This window comes from Gossypium raimondii, chromosome 10 (genome assembly GCF_025698545.1).
Source record: "Gossypium raimondii isolate GPD5lz chromosome 10, ASM2569854v1, whole genome shotgun sequence".
Classification (NCBI taxonomy): Eukaryota; Viridiplantae; Streptophyta; class Magnoliopsida; order Malvales; family Malvaceae; genus Gossypium; species Gossypium raimondii.
The window spans coordinates 36,864,473-36,889,963 of NC_068574.1; the positions used below are offsets into that span (position 1 = coordinate 36,864,473).

The 25,491-nt window shown below is 34.7% G+C and overlaps 1 protein-coding gene across 1 annotated transcript; it reads left to right on the top strand.

Moving 5' to 3' along the window:
* The first annotated feature begins 7,946 nt into the window (after positions 1-7,946).
* On the top strand, positions 7,947-8,303 carry LOC128033961 (uncharacterized). Its single transcript, XM_052622460.1, has one exon. The coding sequence runs from the start codon at positions 7,947-7,949 to the stop codon at positions 8,301-8,303; it is 357 nt and encodes a 118-aa protein (XP_052478420.1).
* The last annotated feature ends 17,188 nt before the right edge of the window (positions 8,304-25,491 follow it).

Here is a 25,491-nt window from a genome sequence, read left to right on the forward strand (position 1 = left end):
ATACTTAAATTTATTAAACCATTTTATTCATAATACACATCGTTTATAAGTTAAAATCCACACCTGAATTACGGATCTCTTAACACCAAAACTACTCATTGGATCTCAATGGTGCAGATGAAGTCAAATCTTGCATGATCTAAAAAAATAATAATGGTATATTACCAAAGTTACATTTGTTACAATCGGTTGTACACAAAATAACCTCTTATGAAAACAAATTAGAAACTTACTCTTTTCAAAAAGACAGTAAAATTTTTGCTTATCTTAGAGGAATTCCAATTGATTCAGATTAGATCTTCAAGAACATAATATTCAAGTGTGTATGTCTACATTTCTTATTCATTAAAAGAGAAGAAAGATTTGAAAGTTGAAGAATAGCCATTACATTTCCTTTATTAGGCTAGACCGGAACGATTAGTGATTCACCAAAATTTTTGTTAGACACAGAAGTGGAGGCTAAATAAAAGGAAAAAAACTATGGCCAAAGTGGGTATGTAGATAATTAAATATCTTACAGAAGAGAGAAGAAGAAATACTTAATTTAATTTGACCAATCTAGATGAAAAGGGAATGAAAAATGTAAAAGAAAAGTGGGCGACGGTGGTTGTGATGTGGCGGCACGACGACGGTGGCGATAGAGGAGGTTTGGTGGTAGTACAGTGATAGTAATGAGAGAGAGGGGAATGATTGAGAAGTGGTGATGATAAAGTTATAATACGGTGGTTAAGGGCGGTAGAGTGGTGGCCAAAGTCAAAAGAATGTGGTCGCTCAAGTGGTGCAAGAGGAGGATGAGAGAAAAGAGAGAAGAGGAGAGGAGAAGGATGAAACAAATGATGGAATAGACTCTCTCTAAGGTTGAGGATGTCCATAGCAGGTCAAGAAGGGGGAAAATGGAAGGGAGTGAAAGGTGGGGAAGAAAAGGAATTGGACATTTGGAGTAAAAAGGGGCCTAAGGGAGGAAGGTTGACTAGCTAATGGAGGAAAGAATCTTTTTCTATATGGCAACAATTGTCGATGGCAAAAAGGGATTGACCAAAGATTTAAACAAAAAAATATGAGAGAGTGGGGAGTTGAACCTAGGACCTAAGCGTAATTAATTAGGTTCTCAACCACTAGGGCAACTCACTAACTTGTTATAATTCCTACATCATTTATTTTAAAACTTGGTGTGATATTTACTAAGGTTTGAAGCAAAATTGTACCAAATAGAGAATAATGTGGGGAAGGGATTCAAACTCGTGTCTTCAAGGGCAGCTCCACCACTACTAAATCACTAGATTTGTTACTTATTTATTATCAAGTGCGCAAAGGTCATTTTAAATAAGAATTTAGGCATGACCACTCTTGGTTCATTAACCCAATTTGTACTAACCTAGTTTTTCGGATATTACAAAGACCTTATTTGCACTTAAAATTTTTGTTGGGAAATTTTATCTAACACTTTGTAAGTAGAGGGTTTAACGACACATTTTAAGTTTTTGACCGAATCGACCCCAAAAATACATTTTACAACCAATAATTTGATAAAATTTCAACAAATTTTGAAAAAAAATAATTTTTTTTACCTCGAACTAGCTTGGAATGATGAAAATTGAAAGCAAACTTGTAGAATCCTTGTGTAAAATGATAATGTAGGTTTTTTTGTGTCAAGGTTTAAAAGGAAAATTGAATATTTTTAAGATTTTGAAGAATAAGGTTGAGAGGGTTTTTGAAAAGGGGAAGAAAATTTTGGGGGGGTTTGAAACTGTTGAAAATGCACTACAAGAATCTTTAAAACCCGATGAGTATCAATACTTTTTAAATAAGTATTGGTATTTTTCAAAAAATATCAATAAAATAGTATCGGTATCGATACCAATTGTTGAAAGAGTTTTTAAAATGCAAAAAATTTCCAACTTGGATTCTAAGTTCTAAAATGTTCTAAACTAACTTAGAATGACTTAAAACAATTTCTAATGAATTCATATGCTTGAAAATGTCAAATTTGAGTATGATGCATATGAAACATATAGTATTGTAAGGCATGCAAAATTGAATATTAATCATTCAATAAAGTCTACTTTAGCAAAATCAAAGGCATTCAACATACTTGCAAACTAGACTAAATGAGTCAAAATAATCTAATCATGCGAATACAACTCCCCCTAACTAATTGCACATTAGAGCCATTAAAATAATTTGTACATGTTTTTTCAAACAATTTCTATCTATAAAATATTTTTGAAAAACATTAAAGTGCAAGGATCTATATAAACACATTATTCAAGGTAAGGTGGTAATACCTAAATCTCTCCAAAGTGTCTAAAATCTTCCTTTATCTAAAGGTTTTGTAAAAAAATTCTAGCTAATTGGTTCAAAGTGTTAACAAATTCTAAAACTACATCACCTTTTTGGACATGATCTCTAATGAAATGATGTATAATTTCAATATGCTTAGTCTTAGAATGTTAGATAGGATTTTTAGTGAGACGAATAGCACTAGTATTGTCACTGTTGATAGGAATGGTATCTACATCAATTATGTTGTTCGTAAGTTTTTGTTTCATCAATAAAACTTGATCACAACAACTACTGATGGAAATGTATTCTGCTTCGATGGTGGACAATGCAACACTATTTTGTTTCTTTGAAAATCATGAAATGAACATGTTGCCTAGGAATTGACAAGTATTGGAGGTACTCTTCCTATCTAGTTTGCAACCTCCAAAATCCACATATGAGAAAGCATGCAAGATAAAGGATGAGTCTCTAGGATACCAAAGACATTTGTTAGGAGTGTCTCTAAGGTATCTAAATATTCTCTTAAGGGCTTGTAAATGTGATTCCTTAGGACATGATTGATTTCTATCACACAAGCATACACTTAACATAATGTTAGGTCTACTTGCGGTAAGATAAAGAAAAGAACCAATAATTGACCTATATAACTTTAAATATACACATTTACCTTCTTCATCTTTGTTAAGCTTTGTAGAAGGGCTCATTGGTGTAGCTTGTGGTTTGATATTTTTCATTCCAAACTTTTTGATCATTACTCTTGTGTACTTATCTTGATTGATGAAGATTTCATCCTTCCTTTGCTTGATTTGGAGTCCCAAAAAAAAGTTTAGCTTTCCCATCTTACTCATCTCAAATTCACATTTCATTAGCTTAGAAAATTCTTGACAAATAAGATCATTAGTATAACCAAAAATAATATCATCAACATATATTTGAACTACTAATAAATCATTATCTTTTCTTTTAATAAAAGTGTTGTGTCAACCATCCCTCTACTAAAACCTTTTTTAAAAAGAATATTTAATAATCTTTCATACCAAGCTCTAAGAGCATATTTCAAACCATATAAAGCTTTTGAAAGTTTTAAAACATGGTTTGAAAATTTTGGATATTCAAAATTGAGTGGTTGTTCAACATACACTTCTTGATTTATAAAAACATTTAGAAAAGCATTTTGTACAACCATTCGATATAACTTCAAATCATTAAAACATGCAAAAACTAAAACCATCCTAATGCCTTTCGTTCTAGATACGGGAGCATATTTTTTAGCATAGTTTATTCCTTCCTCTAGAGAGTAACATTGAGTAACTAGCCTAGCGTTGTTCCTCATTATGTTACCACTCTCATCTAGCTTATTCCTAAAAACCCACTTAGTACCTACAGTAGATTTTTCACTAGATCTTTCAACTATAGTCCATACTTTACTTCTCTCATATTGATTTAACTCTACTTACATAGCCAATTCCAATATTCATCATTCAATGCTTCTTTCTCATCTAGCTTATTGGTAAAAACCCACTTAGTACCTATAGTAGATTTGTCACTAGATCTTTCAACTATGGTCCATACTTTACTTCTCTCAAATTGATTTAACTCTTCTTGCATAGACAATATCAAATATTCATCATTTAATGCTTCTTTGATATTTTTAGGCTCAAAGCATGAAATACATGCAACATCCTTCACATAGTTGAAGTCTCTTGGATGAGTGACTTCCCTCTCCTCTATTGTAAGCTCCTTTAGAGCATCTTGTGTTTGTTATTGTATCTTCTCACTTGATGATTGATCCACTTTAACATTATTATTAAAAATTTCTACATCATCATCATCAATACAAGAATCCTTCCAGGAGGAAGGTTAGAGTCATAAAAAAAATGTATAGACTCTTCTACTACTAAAGTTCTTTTATTAAACACTTGACAAGATTTAGAATTCAAAAAATAACCAAGAAAAATTCCTTCATCACGTTTTGCATCAAATTTACGAAGATTACTTTGCCATTATTTAAAACAAAGCACTTGGATCCAAAAATATGAAAATAGCTAATGTTAGGCTTTTTATTTTTCAAAAGTTCATATGGAAATTTCTTTAAAATAGGTCTAATCATTACTCTATTAACAATATAACAAGATGTGTTTGTGGCTTTCGTCTAAATATTTTTTGGTAAATTATTTTCACAAAGCATTGTTCTAGCCATTTCTTTTAATGTTTTATTTTTCCTCTCAAAAACTCCATTTTGTTGAGGGGTTCTAAGAGTAGAAAAATTATGGCTAATTTCATTTGAGTTGCAAAAATTTCCAAAACCAAGATTTTGAAATTCAGTTTCATGGTCACTTATAACACTAGTGATAGGGTAACCTTTTTCATTTTGATTTATTTTTGGAAATATGATAATTTTTTCTATGTATAAGCCTACTCTTTGTGTAACACCTTAATCGACTGTTGAGGATTGGTCATTGGAAAGGTGAACGTGGTTGTGGATGCCTTAAGTAGAAAGTCGATGGGTGAACTATGAGCTCTATTCATACATTTGAGCGTGAAAAGTGATGGGGGACTACTCGCAAAATTGCAAGTAAAACCAACCCTTTCAAAATTAATAAAGGAGAAGCAAGTTGTAGATAAAGACTTGCGAGGTGGGTTTGCCAAGTAGAGAAGGGAGTTCAGGGAGACTTTGCACTGAATAAAGAAGGGACATTCTATTTTTGAGGAAGACTCTACATACCCTGTGACAAAGAGCTTAGACATGCGATCACTATGGACTTTGTTTTAGGCTTGCCTCTAACTTCGACAAATAAAAATGCGATATGGGTGATTATGGATCGACTTGTAAAGAGTTCACACTTCTTAGCAGTTCGCATAAATTATACTTTTTAAAAATTGGTAGAATTATACATTGCAGAGATAGTGTGACTCCATGGCGTTCCAATTTCCATTTCTTCTGATCGAAATCTTCGATTCAGTTCAAGATTCTGGAAAAGTATACAAGAAGCTTTAGGTTTAAAACTTAACTTTAATACTTCTTATCATCCACAAATAGATGGTCAGTAGGAGAGGGTGATACAAGTACTTGAGGACATGTTGCGAAGCTATCTATTAGAATTTTTAGGAAGTATGGAACTTTATTTACCTTTAGCAGAGTTCGTATACAACAATAGCTATTAAACAAGCACCCAAATGGCACCCTCTAAAGCATTGTATGGAAGAAAATGTATTATAACGCTCACAACCCGATCCAATTTGCTGGATCTAGATCTTAGGTGTTACAACACAAATACAGACTTACACTTAAATACTCATACTTGAGTTTCATAAATTATTACAACTTAATTTAAAATAATCTCCAAACCAAAATTTCAATTGAATATACATTGGACAATTACCATTATCGTAGAAGAATTCCTATTACAAAGACTTCAAGGCGAACCTTAAAACTTAATTACATTATCTTAAAGTGTAAATATTAAGTAATGATACTTACATTTATGTTACTAACACGCTCTATATACATAATAGCTCACCCTGCCATTACTTTGGCGAAGCCCTGGCATGGTCCCTCTTGGCATAGACCCAAATCAACTTGTAACATAAAGCACAGAGGTAAGTTCATGAGAAATTAGTGAGATAAACACCCATTTACCTGAATCATTTTTGTATTTTGCATCTGGCAATTCAATTTGCCATCTCGTTATTCTATGTTTCTCAACTTGTCTCTAGTGAATGCCTTCCCAGAATGTCATTTTTATACCACATATGTCACTCCTAACTTTGAAATCATGCCTTACTTTTCACATATTTAGTAGAACATTCACGTTCTTCACTCTGCACTTTCTTAATTCCTTAACCATACCTATTACAGAGGCCCATACAAATAAAATATTGTTATTATTTCATAAATACTCTAAGCCATCATTTCTTCAAAATCAATGAATGATTTCATACATAGATAGAAGATACATTCTTTAATTATATGATTTTATTATTTCTGGAGAATACCCTTTTCTTTTGATAATTATAGACAGATAACCTTCTTTAATTTACCAAACATAGCCCTTACCCAGATTTGTTCTTCAAGTTTGTTTAACCCATACTTTGAATTTGCCACATGCTCTAGCACATTCCAATTTCACTATTCTTATCTTAAGACCTCACAAGATCCGCCCCAACAACTCATATAGAGCTCACCAAAAAGGAAACTCATTACATTATATTATCGAAATTGTAACATGATATGCCACAAGGGCTTGTCCTTCAGGGTTCGTTAAATCTAATGTTCCTTCTGAGTTCACCATACATCCTATCCCTTCAGTATTCTCCACACATCCTATCCATTTAGTGTTTAAAGCCCCGACGAACCCCTTCAGATGACTCCGCAGAGATAGCCATGGACTCACTTACTAAACTTAACGTATATCTCATTTTACACATTCTAGACATGCTCATGTAATAATATCTACGACTCCAAATTTCTTATCACATACTCTATACTTATCAAATTCATACCAATTGTACATGTGAATCTTATCCAACATTCATATATGAGCATATTCTTATACCTTCCTTTTTTAGTTTCAAACTACAGTTTATACGATCTTTCGCAGAAGCATCTAGGATGAACAACATACAACATACAACAGTCAGCTTAGGGACTCATCTGCCACCCACGAATAGCAACTTCATTTCCAAATCCCAAACATCCAATGCTAAAACCCAACAATCATTGCTTATAAGACATAAGGATATCATTAAAACTCATTCTTATATCTTTTATCATCATTTAAAACCCAGATAACCTCCATGTAACACCTTATTTCCTCATCTTACTATTTAAGCGCATAAAATGGACTTACTCTTTTAGAAGTCAACATGCAAGTCCGTCATACTTACCTACGATATGAAACAACCTTCTACATGAACTTCGACCCTTCGTTTCAGCTTAGCAAGAAAGATTTTAGATCAACTTCAAAGTAAGTTAGCAATTGTGTTTTCAAATAAAAGGAAGATGATAACTCCCCCTTTTCTTATAAGGCTCATATCAATAAATATATATAAAACACATATTCTCATAGTGGAATTTGACATATGTAACCAACTTTCAAAACTGCCCTATTAGTGGCTTACCGCTCGCTATAGAGAAACGTATACAAGAATCCAAAATATTTACTTATCCTTGAGTTATTCCTTTGTTCGATCCTAACCATCTCGTTAGAACATAACTTATACAGTAACTAGACCAACTTGGTGTACCTTACCTTTGGTGATACCCTCATTACCCAAGAATCCTTGATACATGTATATATCCCTTCTTCTATACATATCCACACATTCTGAGAACAATCCTTACCTTATACTCTATCATTAATTATGCACTCGAGCTATTCACCAAAAGCATTGATTGGGCGAATAGGATCCCGCCACACAAATTATTCCTACTTACTCGCCAACTTGAGACTCGCCAAAACTGGGTGTTACATGTGGAACCCCTTTATGTTGGGTAGAACTTGATGAAAATGAGTAGTTGGACCAGAGTTAGTTCGTGATAGAAGAGAAGGTAAGGATAATATTTGAACAATTGAAGGTTGCCTTAAAAAGACAAAAATCCTATGTTGATTTAAATCCTAGGGGAGCAAGTGTTCTTAAAGGTTTCACCATGGAATAAGGTTATGAAGATTGGGAAAAAGGGGGAATTAAGTCTAAGATTTATTGATCTATATGACGTGGTTGAAAGGATTAGTCCAGTGGCCTATCAACTCACGTTGCCACCAGAACTTGAGCGAATCCATGATGTTTTCCAAGTGTCGATGCTAAGGAATTATCGTGCAGACCCATCCCATGTAGTAACAGTAGATGAAATTGAGGTGCAACCTGGTCCTACATACGATGATGAGCTAGTTGAAATTATAACTCGTGAGGAAAAAGTCTTACAAAATAAGAAAATTCCTTTAGTCAAAGTGTTGTGGCAAAACCATAGAACCAACGAAGCCACTTGGGAAACTGAGGAAGTAATGAAGTGTCAATAACCTAATCTATTCTGACATAGGTAATTTCGAGGAAAAAATTTCTTCAGAGGAGGAGAGTTGTAACATCCCAGAATAGGGCCTAAGAGTTTGGGGCCTAGCGAGCTAGGATAACCAGTAGGCCTAGCGAGCTAAGATCGCCAATGGGCCTAGCGAATAGGGATAGCCAGTGGGCCTAGAAAATTGGGGTCACTAGTGGGCCTGGTGAGCTGTGATCGTTGCTTTGGGTCAAGAGTTAGAATTAGAAGTAGCCAAAGGGAAATTATAACAAAGTTCGGAAGTCAACTTATTTTCCTCTTCACTAGACCATTCATGCATGCAACTCTTTCCTACTTCTACTATGACTAGAGTATCCTAAGAACATCAAAACACTTAATGCTGATAAATTAAACTCTTTTCATTGAAATATCATATTATTTTAAACGAAAAAAACTTTCTCAAACTTCTTCATGGACTACTTCTTTCTCTTGTTGTGAAGTCTCTACGAAAACATGAACTTAGAACTTAGCTCTTAGGATTTAAGGTAAGACTCTGTTTCAATATTGTGTTGATGTAGAGAAATAACTAAGAAAGTTCACAACAAAGGAAACTAGGTTCACCAAAATACTAGCATGTGCGAACCTCGATTCTCTTGTGTTTATGTATGAGTTTTAATGTGTTAATAGTGACTTGTGTATGTTTGTGAAATTGCGAACCTAATAGAACTATCTACAAGCAAAGATAAGGGAAAAGCGAAGCTTATTTAAAGCTTTTGGCAAACTGGTGAGTGTTCATGGATTGCCACATGTATGTGCAAACCATAGTGTTAATCTGGAGCTTAGGGTTTAATCCTAAGTTCTGAGAGTAAATTTTCTCTATATTCCTATTTTGTGATTGTGATTATATGTGATTTCATGAACAATGATATGCGATCTCTATATTGTGTGTAACACCTCAAATTTTGGGCCTAAAAGAAATAGGTTCTGAACAAGGAAACAATTAGGAGACTACACATAAATATTTAATTGTGCAAGGAAGTGGCATAAATGAATGTCTGCTTTAGTGTTGAAGTGATTTAGGGGTGTTTGGAAGTGTCTGAGAAGTCAGGGGTTCAAGCCTTGGCTTATGCAAAATCTTTATTTTAAGTGAATAAAATCCTTGGATCTAGATAGTAGGTTCTTAATTATTATGGTCAAAATATGATACAAAGGAGTTGTTGGTCTAGTGGTAAGGGGCATGTGGAGTGTACATGGGGTCTAAGGTTCGAGTGGTGGCGCATCAAAAAGGGAGTATTTATTTTGCTGCCTAATTCATGTGGGTGGTAGAGTTGGATTGAAATACTGCTAAATAGAGTTTGAACTGGTCATAGAGAGAATTGATGAGGGATATTTGAAGAGATTTGAGGAGAGAATATTGGGATTTGGGGATGTTGTTGTTGTGAAGAGATATATATCATCTCATTTTTTCCTTATTCTTGATGGGAGATCGGCAAGGTTTTTAAGGTTCTCGTCACTTTCTCCACCCTACATTGCTTCCATTCCTAACTATTGGTGGTCAAGGTCGATTGGCACATTGCCTGGGAACCAAGGGTGTAATGATCATTGATTTTCAGAATAAGAGTGTTTGGAATGAAGGGAATCTGCAAATTGCATCAGGTGTGTAAAACCTCACTGTAACTGTAGAATGGCAAAAGCCGAAAAGCCAAAAATACGATGTTTGAGACCACACGAGCATACGATCGCTCGTGTGGTTGGCCAAACCCATGAACCATGGGCAATAGACTATAGAGGCCTCCATGATCATTTTCATGGGCTTAGGCTGTAATGGGCCATGTTGGGCCGAAATGGGTCGTGTGGGCTCAATGGGCTCGTGTGCCTCACGTGGATGAAATCCAAGAAATATGGCAAATACTGGACTGGGCTACATAAATCTCATAGCCGTGGCAAAATCTGGGCTGAACAGGCCACACGAGTGTGTAGGTCCACTTGGGTCGAGTAATAGGCCTTGGGCCCATTTACACTGTTATGACTATTTAGGTTACCTGAGCCGCTCAAGGATACTACAGACGTTTCGAGAGGTTGATATCTGCTCTAAAATACCCTCATAGGATAAAATGACCGAAATACCCCCACAGGGTAAAATGACTGTTATACCCTTAGGAGAAGAAATGATTGTTATGGCCTTATGTTATGTATGACTGATTTGCCCTATGATATGTATCACTGTGATTGCACATGACATTTTGCATAAACGTATGATATTATGTCACGACATATTGCATGGGGATGGGTTGTTATATGTAGAGGAAGTGTATCGTACTGATAAGGTTGCATGGGTCGCCTAAGACGACTGTGGACCTACTGATGGCTATATGTTGTTTATTTTACTAGCTGCTTTACTACAATACTATTTATTGCCTCAACTGATGCTAATCTTGGTGTGTCTGGTTGGGTGGGTCGATTTTATCCCCACATGGTGTGTTTGGCGGGACGAAGTGGTGTGTAGAGGCTGGATTGGGTAGGACTTCTAACTGCATATCTGCACTGATTAATGATATGGTACTGTTACTACATCGATTAATGATATTACATACTGTTCACTGCATGACTGATATCTGTTACTGTTATGGTCCAAGGCCCCACTAATACTATTACTAAAATTGGGCAAAGGCCCTACTGATTACTGGCATTGTGATGGGCTCAAGCCTAATCATTTACTGTTACGGGAAAAGGCTTAGGCCCACACTGAACTAGACTATTATTGTAACGGGCTCAAGCCCAAACTACATTTATCTACTGTTTAATTGACTGTTTGCTTGTTAGGGGATTACACACTGAGTTTTCGTAAACTCACCCCTCTGTTTAACTGTACAGGTAATCCCCAGTTGTAGGCAGGTCGGTGCTGCAAGGGACTCGATGATGGCCACACAACCACGTCAGCTTTCATTTTTAGCTATTGATTTATAAGTAACTGATTTTGGGTATTTTCATGTAAAAAGGCCTCTTTAAAGTTATAAACTTTAAATTGGGGTTTTTATTTATTTAGTTTGTTATAAACTACTAGTTGTAGAAAAAGACGGGTTTTCAAAAGGTAACTATTTTCAAAGACACCATGTTTTTGCAACATTTCCTAAAAAATATATATAACTTTCGCAATAAATGAGATTTTGGAAAATTTATAACGTTTTAAAAGTGATTAGTTTTTAATGATGCACACTAGGAAATGAACAACCCATTTTGGAATCACCGTTTAATAACAAAATGGTTAATTGATTATAAAGATTTCAACGACAACAAGTTTTACACTAAACACCTCAATGTGACACCACCAGATTCGGCCATAACTCTTAGGCCGGGTGTGAGGTGTTACATTGTGAGCTAATTATGAATAGTGTTTTGCGAGCTCTTCATGATTTGTGAGCTCTATGTTTATATAAAAATTTTGACACTATAATCTTTTAACCTTTTGATATAATGGCATGCAATAGGATTTTGAGTACTCACCTTTATGTTTTTTTTATTTGGGCGAAAGGTGCTGGGATAGGTTTAGAGAGATAAGGGAATGTTAAACTAAGCTCCATTCAATGGGATATGTTGGTGTGTTAGAGAGTGCTTAGCTTTATGCTACACTTATGAGACATGTTAAGACTCTTTGAGTCAAAGTGAGGAGTTATAAGGATATCCACTTATCCAATAGAAAAGAACATGTAAGTATGATTTTGTTTTCTAGAATACTGTAACAAACCGTTTTAAGTGATATCGGAATAGTGGTTTTGGGACCACAATTTTGACGTAAAAATTATGTATTTTATTATTATTTTAATTTCTACAAGATGTTACTATTATCATATAAAAATATCTTTAAGAAATTTTACCGCTTGCATGCTTAATTTGATGAAAAGGACTAAATTGCATAAGGTATCAAATGACTATGAAATTAATTAGTTAAGGGTTTTATGTGGTAATTATATCATTTTTATAGTGAGTGGACACATATAGACATTATTTATGAAAGTTTAAAGGTAATATGTTATGGTTAAATTAGTAAATTAGTTAATAAGTAAATTAAAACAAAAGAAATAATATATCATCTTCTTTAATTTGTTAAACACCACCAAAAATTGAAGGAAAAGAAACCATGGAAGCTTGAACACTCGGCCATCCTTATTTTGCTTGCTCGTGAGTATTTTTCATCCAGCTTTTAATGATTTCTATGTTTTTGGAGTTGTTGTAGCTTAATCAAGCTAGCCTGGGGACTAATTTGTAAAACTATTAAAAGCTTAGGGTTTTACATGAATGAATATATATGATTTTGTATGTTTGATGGAAGAAAATGGATAGCTATTGTTAGATAAAAAAAACTTTTGTTAAAGGATTTTTGATGAATTTGTCAATTAAGGATTAAATTAAAAAAATAGAAAATATTCATGGTGAAATTGTAAAAAAATGAAATGTATGGCTTGCTAGGGACCTAAATGAGATTTGGCTACAGTGGGTTAATGGGAAATTGCATGAATTTTCATTTTATGAGCTAGGGACTAAATTGTAATGAAATCAAAATTATAAGGGCAAAACTGTAATTTTGCTAAAATATGAATTTGAATTGAATTGAATAGAATAATTATTGAATTGACTTGAATTTATTCATTTAGATCAAGATAAACCTCATACAGTTTTAGATCAGGGCAAAGATAAAGTTTCAGATTAATCGACTCAGTATCTACGTTTTTTTCATCGAGGTAAGTTCGTGTAATTAAATAGTGTTTATATGCTTCTATTTGAAAATTATATGTGTTGGGGACTGCCATGTAATTAATTGTTGCATTCCATTGTTGTTACGTCAACTACCGAGCCCTGCTTGAACCTTAGAAATTCATAGGATACAAATGACATGTCATTAGGGTTTACTTGTTTCAGGTGCTGGTCTTGAATGTCCTACTAATGGCTGAGGTCCGGCATGTGTTCCGAATCTTACACAGCTCATGTGAGCAGCATCATGTAGCTACGTTTTGACCCACAGCTCATGTGAGCAGGCCCATTTTCATAGCTCCTGTGAGTAGGCCCATTTTCACAGCTCGAGTGAGCACACTTATTCACAGCTCGTGTGAGCATATATGTAAAGGAATTGATGGACTACGGTTATATGTTAGCACGCTTTGTGTGAGATATCCCGGGTATCCAACGGTATTCTAAACGGTTCAACGTGCATTATTTAGAAAGGAAATGGCAAGAGAACGATATGAATTAAGACATGTACATATATGAATTTCTTTGATATGCTGATACATGGAAATTATGTAAGTTGAAATGGATGACAAACTGAAATGATACATGTTGAGATTAATGGCTATCCATGTTATTGTGCCTATGATTTATATTATGCATGCTAACATGTTTTGTGTGGATGTTTAGGCTTTGGCCAAGCTTTGGTTGGATTTATGCCATGCTAAATTTAAATGTGATGTAGTGAAATGATAAGTTAAGTTTTACATTTTATGAGCTTACTAAGCATTCATGCTTACTTTGTGTTATTATCCATGTTTTGTGTCGGAGACCTATCACACTATCCATTGGCTAAATCGATATATTTTGATGTTTTTAAGTCATTGTTATAATGGCATGTATAGGTATTTTTGTTTGATGATATAGCCATTTGTGTTGGCTTGTAATTATTGTAAAACCCTTAACCCTTATCCGTCACCAGAACAGGGTTACAGAGCATTACCAAAGTTTACACATTAAATATAATTAAATCATATCATTTACTATTCATATCCAAAATCTAACCTATTCAATCATAATGTCCCTTATATGAGCCCACGACACCCAATTTATACATTAGAAACAATCGGGACTAGATCAGGAACTCAGAGAACTTTTCGCGAAATTTCAAAATTTTTCTTAGGTGCAGGGGACACATGCCCGTGTGGCCAGGCCATGTGGCTCACACGGCCAACTGACATGCCTGTGTTCTAGGCTGTTCGGGCATTTGATGTGAGGCACATGGTCGTGTCCTATCCCATGTCCATACCTGTGTAGCTCTTTAACTTGAGTCACACGGCTAGCCACACGCCCGTGTGCTAGGCTGTGTGGACAATTTAATTTTTGAAAATTAGGTGTAGGGGACACACGACCAAACCACACGTCCGTGCTTATGGCCGTGTGTCACACACGGCTAAGACACATGCCCATGTCTCTGCCCAGGCCATTTTCAGGCCACTTTTCTCACCCAATTTGCCTTTCACCTATAACATCATCCAAACACAATCACAAGCCAATTCATAACCCTCAAATCAATGCCAATACCAAGTTTTATGCATTGTATATTATCTCATATGTGCAAGTGTTTAAATTTACCAAAAACACATTTATGCTTATAAGCATACTTTATCAATTATGCTAATTCAAAACCATTCATCAATAGGTTTGTATACTTCCCATCATCTTACCATTTTATCACACATCAAACTTGATAAGGCCTTATATAATTACATCAAAATATGCCTTAGACTAGCCTAAACAACCAATTTCATCAAACATGTTAGTCATTGTAATTCACACAATTGTCAAGAAACATGAATGAGATCATCATATAATAACTTTTATATTCATATACATTTCTTATCATATTTCCATACAAGTACATTTTTATAGCAAATCATCTCAAGTTCAGTTTAGCACCGTTGAATTTATTTGAAATATCAATGGACACAAATGTAGTACACTTAAAGTGTACAAAACTGTAATCTGTTAATTTATATCCAGGGATACTCATTAGAGTACATAATCAAGAAGCACTCTCTCGATCCATATAACAAGAAACTCATGTGAGCCATGTAACAGGAAGCTTATCAGGGCTATAACATGGAACTCATAAAAGTTTGAAGTAGAAAGCTCATGTGAGCTTAATAGGTAACTCTGAAGAGCTATTATCAGGAAGCTTCGAATAGCGAAATATTAGGAAGTTTAGGCGAGTCATATCAGGAAGCTCTCAAAGAGCCTATATCAGGACGCTCATAAAGAGCTGCGGTATGTCCGCAATATATGCAGGATCAATACCGATCCTATAACAAGATGCTCACAAAGAGCTACGGTATATCCGCAACACATGCAGGATCAATACTGATCAGAATGCTGTAGGAACCATGTAACAAGATGCTCTTTCGCGCTATGGTGTGTCCAAAACATATGTAGGACCACAACCAATATGAAAATCCTGTATCCATCGAATTTCATTTATTCAAGCGGGACTTATTACTTATCGGGCATTATCGAACATGTGATCAATTTCATATTTCCATAGCATTTATACAATTCATATATACACAACATTCAATTCAAACATATAAATATACACAAATTAGTTACACGAACTTACCTGGTCACTTGTTCGTATATGATTTTCTACTAATCCGACACTTTTTCTTATCCTCGATCTTATTCCTTATTTGATCTTGCTGCATCTATATGAATGAAATTAACATCAATTTAACACGTTTCATATTCAATTCAATCCAATTTACATCTTCAGAAAAAGTACCATTTTACCCCTATACTTTTAATTAATTCCAATTTCGTCCTTAGGCTCGGAAAATGAAATTCATGCAATTTAATCCTTATTCCAAGTCTAGCCAAATTTCTCATATAACAATAACAATCCATGTATTTCAAAAAAATTATAAATTTTCCATAAATTTTACATCTTTTCAATTTAGTCCCTAAATCACAATTTCATGTATTCATTTACAAAAGTTGTTTATCTATCAACAACCTTTCATTTTCTACCATAAATTTTAAAATTTCAGCATACTCATCCGTGGAAAATGTTTAATACTTTGATAACTTTGCAAATTGATCCCCAAAATATATAGATTAGGTTATTATAATCTCAGAAATATAAAAATTACTAAAAACGGGACATGATTACTTACCCAATTAAGCTTGCTTGAAGTTCTTTCTCTTAGCTAGGGTTTCCATAGAAATTTGGGGAAGACGATGAAAATAAAATTAATTTATTCATTTAATTAACCTATCATCTTTTTAATCTTCCAACTTTCCAATTTCATCATTTTCTTTAATTAATTTTCCACGAATGAATCATCATAAATATCTACTAACTTTTATTAATGGTCTATCTGGCTTATAAGGACCTCAAGTTTTGAATTCTATAGCTATTTAATCCCTCTAGCTACAAGAACTCAAGTTTTACATTTTATGCAATTTGGTCCTTTCCTCCTAATTAAACATGAAATCGGTAAAATTTCCTTGACGAAATATTCATACGTTATTTCTATCATAATGCAAACCATGCAATAATATTAAAATAAATTTTCTTTTCGACTTAGATTTGTGGTCCCCAAACCACTATTTAGATTTCACTAAAAACGGGTTGTTACAACTCTCCCCCCTTAAAGAATTTTATGCTCGAAAATCTTACTAGTAAAGAGGTTTAGATATTACTTTCTCATTATTTCCTCCGGTTCCCAGGTAGCTTCTTCAATCTCGTGTCGTTGCTAAAGAAATATTACTAAAGCTACCTTTTTATTTCTTAATTCTTTTGTCTCACATGCCAAAAGTTTGATCGGCTCTTCACTATAAGTCATGTCAAGCTGGATTTCAACTTCTGTCGGAGAAATAACATGTGAAGGATCTGACCGATACTGTCGCAACATAGATACATTAAAAACATTATGAATTCTTTCTATTTCTGGTGGTAATGTCAATCGGTGCGCAACATGTCTAATTGTTTTAGTGATCTCATATGGTCTAATGAACCGTGGGCTTAGTTTTCCTTTTCGGCCAAACCGGAGAACTTTCTTCCAAGGCGATACTTTCAAGAATACCTTGTCACCAACTTGGAATTATATATCTTTTCGTTTAAGATCAGCATAAGACTTTTGACGATCAGAGGCTGCTTTCAAACTATCACGAATCACTTTCGCCTTTTTATTCAGTCTCACAAACTAAGTAAACTCCGTGTATCTTTTTTTAACTACGCTCAGTCCAATACAACGAAGTTCTACATTTGTGACTATACAGAGCCGCGTATGGTGCCAATTTAATGCTTTACTAATAGCCATTATTGTATGCAAATTCAACTAAAGATAGATACTTTTCCTAGTTACCTTCAAATTCCAAAATACAACACTGAAGCATATCTTCTAAAATCTGTATTACACGTTCAAATTGACCATCAGTCTGAGGATTGAATGCGGTACTGAAATGTAATTGCGTACCCAGAGCTTCTTGCAACTTATTCCAGAATCGAGATGTAAACCGAAGATCTCTGTATGAAATAATGGAGACCGACACTCCATGCAGTCTAACGATCTCAAAAACATATAATTCAGCTAATCTGTCCAGGGAGAATTCCATACGTACCAAAATAAAGTGTACAGACTTCGTTAAACGATCAATGATTACCAATATGGTATCTTTCTTTTTCAGAGATAGGGGTAACCCTGACACAAAGTCCATAGTAATTCTTTCCCATTTCCACTCCGGTATCATAATCGGCTGCAAAATCCCGAAGGCACCTAGTGTTCAACTTTAACTTGCTGACGTATCAAGCATTAGATACAAATTCAGAAATATCTCGTTTCATTCCCTGCCACCAATACATCTTTTTTAAATCATTGTACATTTTGTTACTTCCCAGATGAACAGTCATATTACCATTATGAGCTTCGTTTAAAATCTTCTGTACAAGTTTTAAATTCTTCGGTACACATATTCTGCCTCTGAATAACAGACAAGCATCAGACCCAATCTAAAATTCTGAATTAGAATTTGACTCACATTGTACCCGTTTAGCTTGTAATTCATCATCATTTTTCTGAGCTTTGCAAATCTGCTGCAAAAATGTCGGTTTGACTTTTAACTCTACTAGAATTGAACCATCATTAAACAATGATAATCGGGTATTCATTCCTTGCAAAGTAAACAGAGACTTTCTGCTAAGAGCATCTGCAACCACATTAGCTTTTCCTAGATGATAATCAATAACCAGATCATAATCTTTCAATAATTCAAGCCACCTGCGCTATCTCAAGTTCAAGTCTTTTTGTGACATTAGATTTTAAACTCTTGTGATCAGTGAATATATGAAACCTTTCACTGAACAAGTAATGTCGCCAAATTTTAACGCAAACACAATGGTTGCCAATTCTAAATAATGTATCGAGTAATTCATTTCATGTGGTTTTAGCTGTCTAGAAGCATAGGCTATTATTTTACCTTCTTTCATCAAAACACAACCCAAACCATTCAATGATGCATCACTGTAAATTACAAATTCTTTACCTGATTTTGGTTGAACTAGTACGGGTGCTTCAGTTAATAAAGCCTTCAATCTGTCAAAACTCTACTGACATTTATCAGTCCATTCAAATTTCACATCTTTCTGCAACAATTGAGTCATTGGAGAAGCTATCATAGAGAACCCTTTTACAAAGCTTCAATAATAACCATCTAGTCCCAAAAGTCTTCTAACTTCAGACACATTTTTTGGTGGTTTCCAGTTAACAATAGCTAAAATTTTGTTCGGGTCCACTCTAATACCTTAAGAAGATACTATATACCCAAGAAAACTAACTTTCTGAAACCAAAATTCACATTTATTAAATTTGACATACAGTTGTTTCTCATGCAGAGTTTGTAGCACAATTATTAAATGTTCAACATGTTCATTTTTATCTCGGGAATATACCAGAATATCACCAATAAATACCACAAAGAATCTTTCCAGATATGGTCTAAAAATTCTATTCATTATATCTATGAATATTGTAGGTGCATTAGTCAAGTTGAATGCATCGCAAGAAACTCATAGTGCTCATACTTGGTTCTGAAGGCTGTCTTTGGCACATCTGACTCTTTCACCCATAACTGATAGTAACCAAAACGAAGATCAATCTTTGAAAACACTGTAGAACCTTTTAACTGATCAAACAAGGCATCAATACGAGGCAATGGATACTTTTTCTTTCTTATAACTTTTTTGAGCTGCCGGTAATCAATACATAATCTCAAATATCCATCATTCTTTTTAACAAACAGAACTAGAGCACCCCAAGGTGAAGAACTAGGTCGAGCAAAACCTCTGTCAGTCAGTTCTTGTAACTATGCTTTTAATTCTTTTAACTTTGTAGGGGTCATTCTATAAGGTGCTATAGATATCGGTGCCATTCCAGGAACAGGATCTATAGACAATTCTACCTCTCTGACTAGCGGTAATCTGGGTAATTCCTCCGGAAACACATCAGGAAACTCACAAACAATCCGTACTGACTTAATCTTTGATTCGGATACTTTAGTGTCCAACACATGTGTAAAATAGGTATCATACCATTTCCTGATGAATTTCTATGCTGACATGGCTGATATCACATAGGCAAGCCATCCAGTTTATCAGATTCAATATGGAGCAACTCACCATTCTAACATTTTAACACAATATACTTCTATTTACAATTTACCACTACATCATGTTGAGTTAGCCAGTCCATACCCAGAATTACATCAAACTCATCAAATGGCAAGAACATCAAATCGATTGAGAAATAGAAACCCCGTATCATTAACGAACAATTCTTGCAAATTTTATCAACCATTACAATCTGACCCAGGAGGTTCGATACTTTAACCACGAATTTTGTGGATTCAACAGATAAAATTTTAATAAATGCTAAATTCGTTGAAATGCATGAATGTGTTGAACCAGGGTCAATCAAAGCAGTAATATTAGTATCAAGACGAGAAAAAGTACCAGTAATATCACCGGGTGCAGAAGCATCCTCTCTTGCATGAATAACATATGTTCTTATTGGTGCTCGTGCTATAGATATGGCAATTCAATCTTTTCTTATACCTCGGATATCACTCATATTACAAGGTTATGAGGTGGTCTACCTCTCAAGGCAGGGTTACTTAGCCTTGAAGTTTGAACAGTATCTTTTTCAAGCATTTCTGGGCAATCCTTAAGATAGCGATTAAGAGAACCGCATCTAAAGCATGCTCCACTTCTCATGCGACATTCACCAAAATGCCATTTATTACAATGATTGCATCTGGGTTTGGGATTTCTAACACTTCCAGCACTTGCTATTGATGGGGTCGGAGATCTCAGATTAGAGCGTTGAGTACCTCGGTCTTTCCCTGAATACCTTGTAGATATAATAGCACAATCATGATATTTCTTCAATTTTTTTGAAGTTGATGATTGTGACTTTCCCATAAATCTTTTACTTGAAACCCGGGTTTCCATCTCTGCCTGTATAGCTAAACTCGTACTTGTTATAAATATAATGGCATGTATAGCTAAACCCGTACTTGTTACATTAGTTTCAAGAATCAACTAAATCGTAACTCTGATACCAACAGATGTAACACCCCTAACCCTATCCGTCACCGGAAAAGGGTTACAGAACATTACCAGATTTTAAACATTAAATATAATTATATCCTATCATTTACTATTTATATCCAAAATCTAACCAATTCAATCATAATGTCCCTTATATGGGCCCTCGAGACGCAATTTATGCATTAGGAACATGTCAGGACTAGATCAGGAACACAGTGAATTTTTCACAAAATTTCAAAATTTTTCTTAAGTGCAGGGGACACGTGCCCGTATGGCCAGGCCATGTGGCTCACACAGTCAAGTGACACGCCCATGTCCCAAGCCGTGTTGGCATTTAATGTGAGGCACACAGTTGTGTCCCAGCCTGTGTCCATATTCGTGTAACTCTTTGACTTGAATCACACGGCCAGTCACACCCCCGTGTGCTAGGCTGTGTGGACAATTTAATTTTTAAAAATTAGGTGCAGGAGACACACGGCCAAACCACACAGCCATGCTCACGGCCGTGTGTCACACACAGTTGAGACACACGCTTGTGTCTCTGCCCTTGTGGACGAAAAATAGGTCATTTTCAGGCCACTTTTCTCACCCAATTTGCCTTTCACCTACAACATCATCCAAACACATTCACAAGCTAATTCATAACCCTCAAATCAATGCCAATACCAAGTTTTATGCATGATATATTATCTCATATGTGCAACTGTTTAAATTTACCAAAAACCTATTTATGCTTATAAGCATACTTTATCAATTATACTAATGCAAAACAATTCATCAATAGGTTTGTATACTTCCCATCATCTCACAATTTTATCACACATCAAACTTGATAAGGCTTTATATAATTACATCAAAATATGCCTTACACTAGCCATTCCAATGGCTAGTTACAACCAAAATATTTCTACATTATGTCTAACTTAGCGTATACATGCCATTACACCATAAGTTAGCTTGTTTATATACCGAGAAGTCCGAGGGATAGTGTGATGTGTCTCTGACCAAGTTCCAAGCTTCGCGAGCTTCCAGGTATTATAAAGCAAAGAAAATAAAACAAAGTAAGCATTTAATGCTTAGTAAGTTCGCGCAAGTGGAATAACTTACCATTCATTTCCTTTAAAGTAAACATACAAAAGACATCCAAGAAATTTGACTAATAGCCTAAACAACCAATTTCATCAAACATGTTAGTCATTGTAATTCACACAATTGTCAAGAAAAATGAATGAGATCATCATATAATAAGTTTTATATTCATATACTTTTCTTATCATATTTCCATATAACATGTACATTTTTATCTCAAATCATCTCAAGTTCAGTTTAGCACATGTTAGAACTTTTCCCGTTGAATTTATTTCAAATATTGATGGACACAAATGTAGTACACTTAAAGTGTACAAAACTGTAATCCATCAACTCATATTCAGGGATACTCATTAGAGTACACAATCAGGAAGCACTCTCTCGAGCCATATAATAGGAAACTCATGTGAGCTATGTAACATAAAGCTTATCCAGGCTATAATAGCAAACTCATAAAAGTTTGAAACAAAAAGCTCATGTGAGCTTAACAGGTAAGTCTAAAGTGCTATTATCAGGAAGCTCCGGATAGCCAAATATCAGGAATTTCAAGCGAGTCATATCAGGAAGCTTACAAAATGCCTATATTGGGATGCTCATAAAGAGTTGCAGTATGTCTGTAGTATATACAGGATCAATATCGATCATATAACAAGACGCTCATAAAGAGCTGCGGTATATTCGCAACACATGCAGGATCAATACCGATCGGGATGATCGCAGGAATCATGTAACAGGATGCTCGAGAGTGCTTATAATAGGATGCTCTTTCGAGCTATGGTGTGTTCGCAACATATGCAGGACCACAACCAATACAAAAATCTTGTATCCATTGAATTTCATTTATTCAAACGAGACTTATTACTTATTGGGCATTATCGAACATGTGATCAATATCATATTTTCATAGCATTTATACAATTCACATATACACAACATTCAATGCAAACATATAAATATACACAAGTTAGTTATATAAACCTACCTCGTCACTTGCTCGTATATGATTTTCTACTAATCTGACACTTTTTCTTTTCCTCGATCTTACTCCTTATTTGATCTTTCTACTTAACATCAATTTAACACATTTCATATTCAATTCAATCCAATTTACATCTTAGGCAAAAGTATCATTTTACCCCTATACTTTTGATTGATTCCAATTTCATCCCTAGGTTCAAAAAATGAAATTCATGCAATAACGTTCCATGTATTTCACAAAAATTAGAAATTTTCCATAAATTTTACATCTTTTCAATTTAGTCCCTAAGTCACAATTTCATGAAAATTTCCTTTACTAAAGTTGTTTATCTATCAACAACCTTTCATTTTCTACCATAAATTTCAAAATTTCAACATACGCATCCATGGAAAATTTTAATACTTTGATAACTTTGCATATTGATCCTCAAAATAGATAGAGTAGGTTATTATGATCTCAAAATTTTAAAATTACTAAAAATGGGACATGATTACATACCCAATTAAGCTTGCTTGAAGTTCTTTCTATTAGCTAGGGTTTCCATAGAAATTTAGGGAAGACGATGAAAATAAAATTAATTTATTCATTTAACTAACCTATCATCTTTTTAATTTTCCAGGTTTCCAATTTCATCATTTTCTTTAATTAATTTTCCATGAATGAATCATCATAAATATCTACTAACTTTTATTAATGGTCTATTTGGCTTATAAGGACGTCAAGTTTTGAATTCTATAGCTATTTAATCCCTCTAGCTACTAGAACTCAACTTTTACATTTTATGCAATTTGGTCCTTTCCTCCTAATTAAACATGAAATCGGTAAAATTTCCTTTACAAAATTTTCATGTGTTATTTCTATCATAATTTAGACCATGCAATATTATTAAAATAATTTTTCATTTCGACTCAGATTTATGGTCCCAAAACCACTATTCTGATTTAACTGAAAATGGGTTTTTACAATTATGGTGTTTTGGGTGATGAAATAGTTGTTTTGTTCGCATGTATATGTGGTCTATTAATGATTGATATTTTGGTGTTTATGGTGATTAAATGATGGAAGTTGGAATGCTAACTAAAAATGCATACTATGAGATGTTCTTTAATATGCTTGGATATGGTCAGTTGGTATATGGGATGTAGTTGACATATATTGCTAGTGGTGTTAGTGTTTAGTGGTGATAGATGTTAAATGGCCAATTTGGTATTTTGAGTGTGACTTTGATTTGTGAACTTAGTGGTAAATTTGGGCATAAATTTGGTTACAAGTTCATTGATTTATGCCTAAATTATGCAATTGAATAATACATGTTGGTTGTTGTGATTGAGGTGTCTTTTGGGCATATTGGTTGTATGATCAAATACCTTATTGGTTTAGCTTGTTGATGCTTGGTTTGGTGCATTCTAAATGTTTGCTTATACGTAGAAAAATGGTTGTAGGTGTGTGCAAGCTTGGGTGAGAAAAATGGCTTGGAATGGCCTATTTTTCATCCACAAGGCCAAAGACACGGGCGTGTGTCTCAGCCGTGTGTGACACATGGCCATACGACATGGCTGTGTGTTCCCTGTAGCTTACAAAGAGTTGCAAGTCAAGCAGTTACATGGCCTGGCACACGGGCATGTGGTTTGGCCGTGTGACCCAAGTTAGAAAGTTAGACGGGCAAGACACAGGCTAGGACACGACCGTGTGTCCCTACTTCAAATGCCCACACAACCTGAGACACTGGCGTGTGACCCCTGTAGTTTGAAAATTTTCATCGTTTCCTAAAAATCCTATATGTTTATGATTTAGTCCTGACTCATTTTTAATGTGTTTTTAGGGCCTCGAGGGCTCGTATAAGGGACAATATTTATGTCATTGATTTATTTTTCTATGAATGATGTTGTGAATTAGATGTTTTAAATTTTTTGATAGTTTTGAATCATAAACTTTGGTAATGCTCTGTAACCCATTCTGGCGACAGATATGAGTTAGAGGTGTTACATTTATTGATTTCAGAGCTACGATTTAGTCAATTCTCGGGCTGAATGTAACATGTGATAGTGTGATAACTCTTGACTCATTTTGAAATATGTTTTCTTATAGTAATGACATCCAACCGAGCTGACTCAGATGAAGTTGGGAGAAACACTCAAGCCTCCGTTCATGGAGCAGCGTCGAAGGGTACAAGGCTTGTATCTAAGGACTGGAGAGGAGAGTCTAAAAAAGCCTTCTTCCAGTTGATGAGTGAATGATTTACCGAGTTTGTACGTACGAACTCAATTGCTCAACGACCTCTACCCCCACCTGTTCCCTAATCGGTCCCTATTATTCCTCAAGGTTTAGAACTTTTGCGAGTTAATAAGTCGTCTGTTGATAAAATTCATAAATATAAGGCTGAAGAATTTAGAGCCAGTACTGAAGATGATCCTAGAAGAGTGGAATTCTGGTTAGAAAACACGATCAGGGTTTTTGATGAATTGTCTTGTTCACCGATAAAGTGTGTTAAATGTGTTGTATCTTTGTTGAAAAACTCAGCTTACCAATGGTGGAACACGTTCATTTCAGTCGTGCCGAGAGAACATATAAGTTGGGGATTCTTCCAAACTGAGTTTTGAAAGAAATACATAAGTCAAAGATTTCTTTATCAGAAACGCAAGAAATTTCTTGAGCTTAAATAGGGCCTATGGTAGTGTCAGAATATGAACAAGAGTTTGTCAGATTGAGCAAATATGCCTGGGAATGCATTGCAACTGAGATTGCTATGTGTAAATGGTTCAAGGAAGGGTTAAATGAAGA

What these genes read in the sequence shown, in the direction of transcription:
- LOC128033961 (XM_052622460.1), top strand. Translation starts at nt 7,947, where the DNA reads ATGAAGATTGGGAAAAAGGGGGAATTAAGTCTAAGATTTATTGATCTA.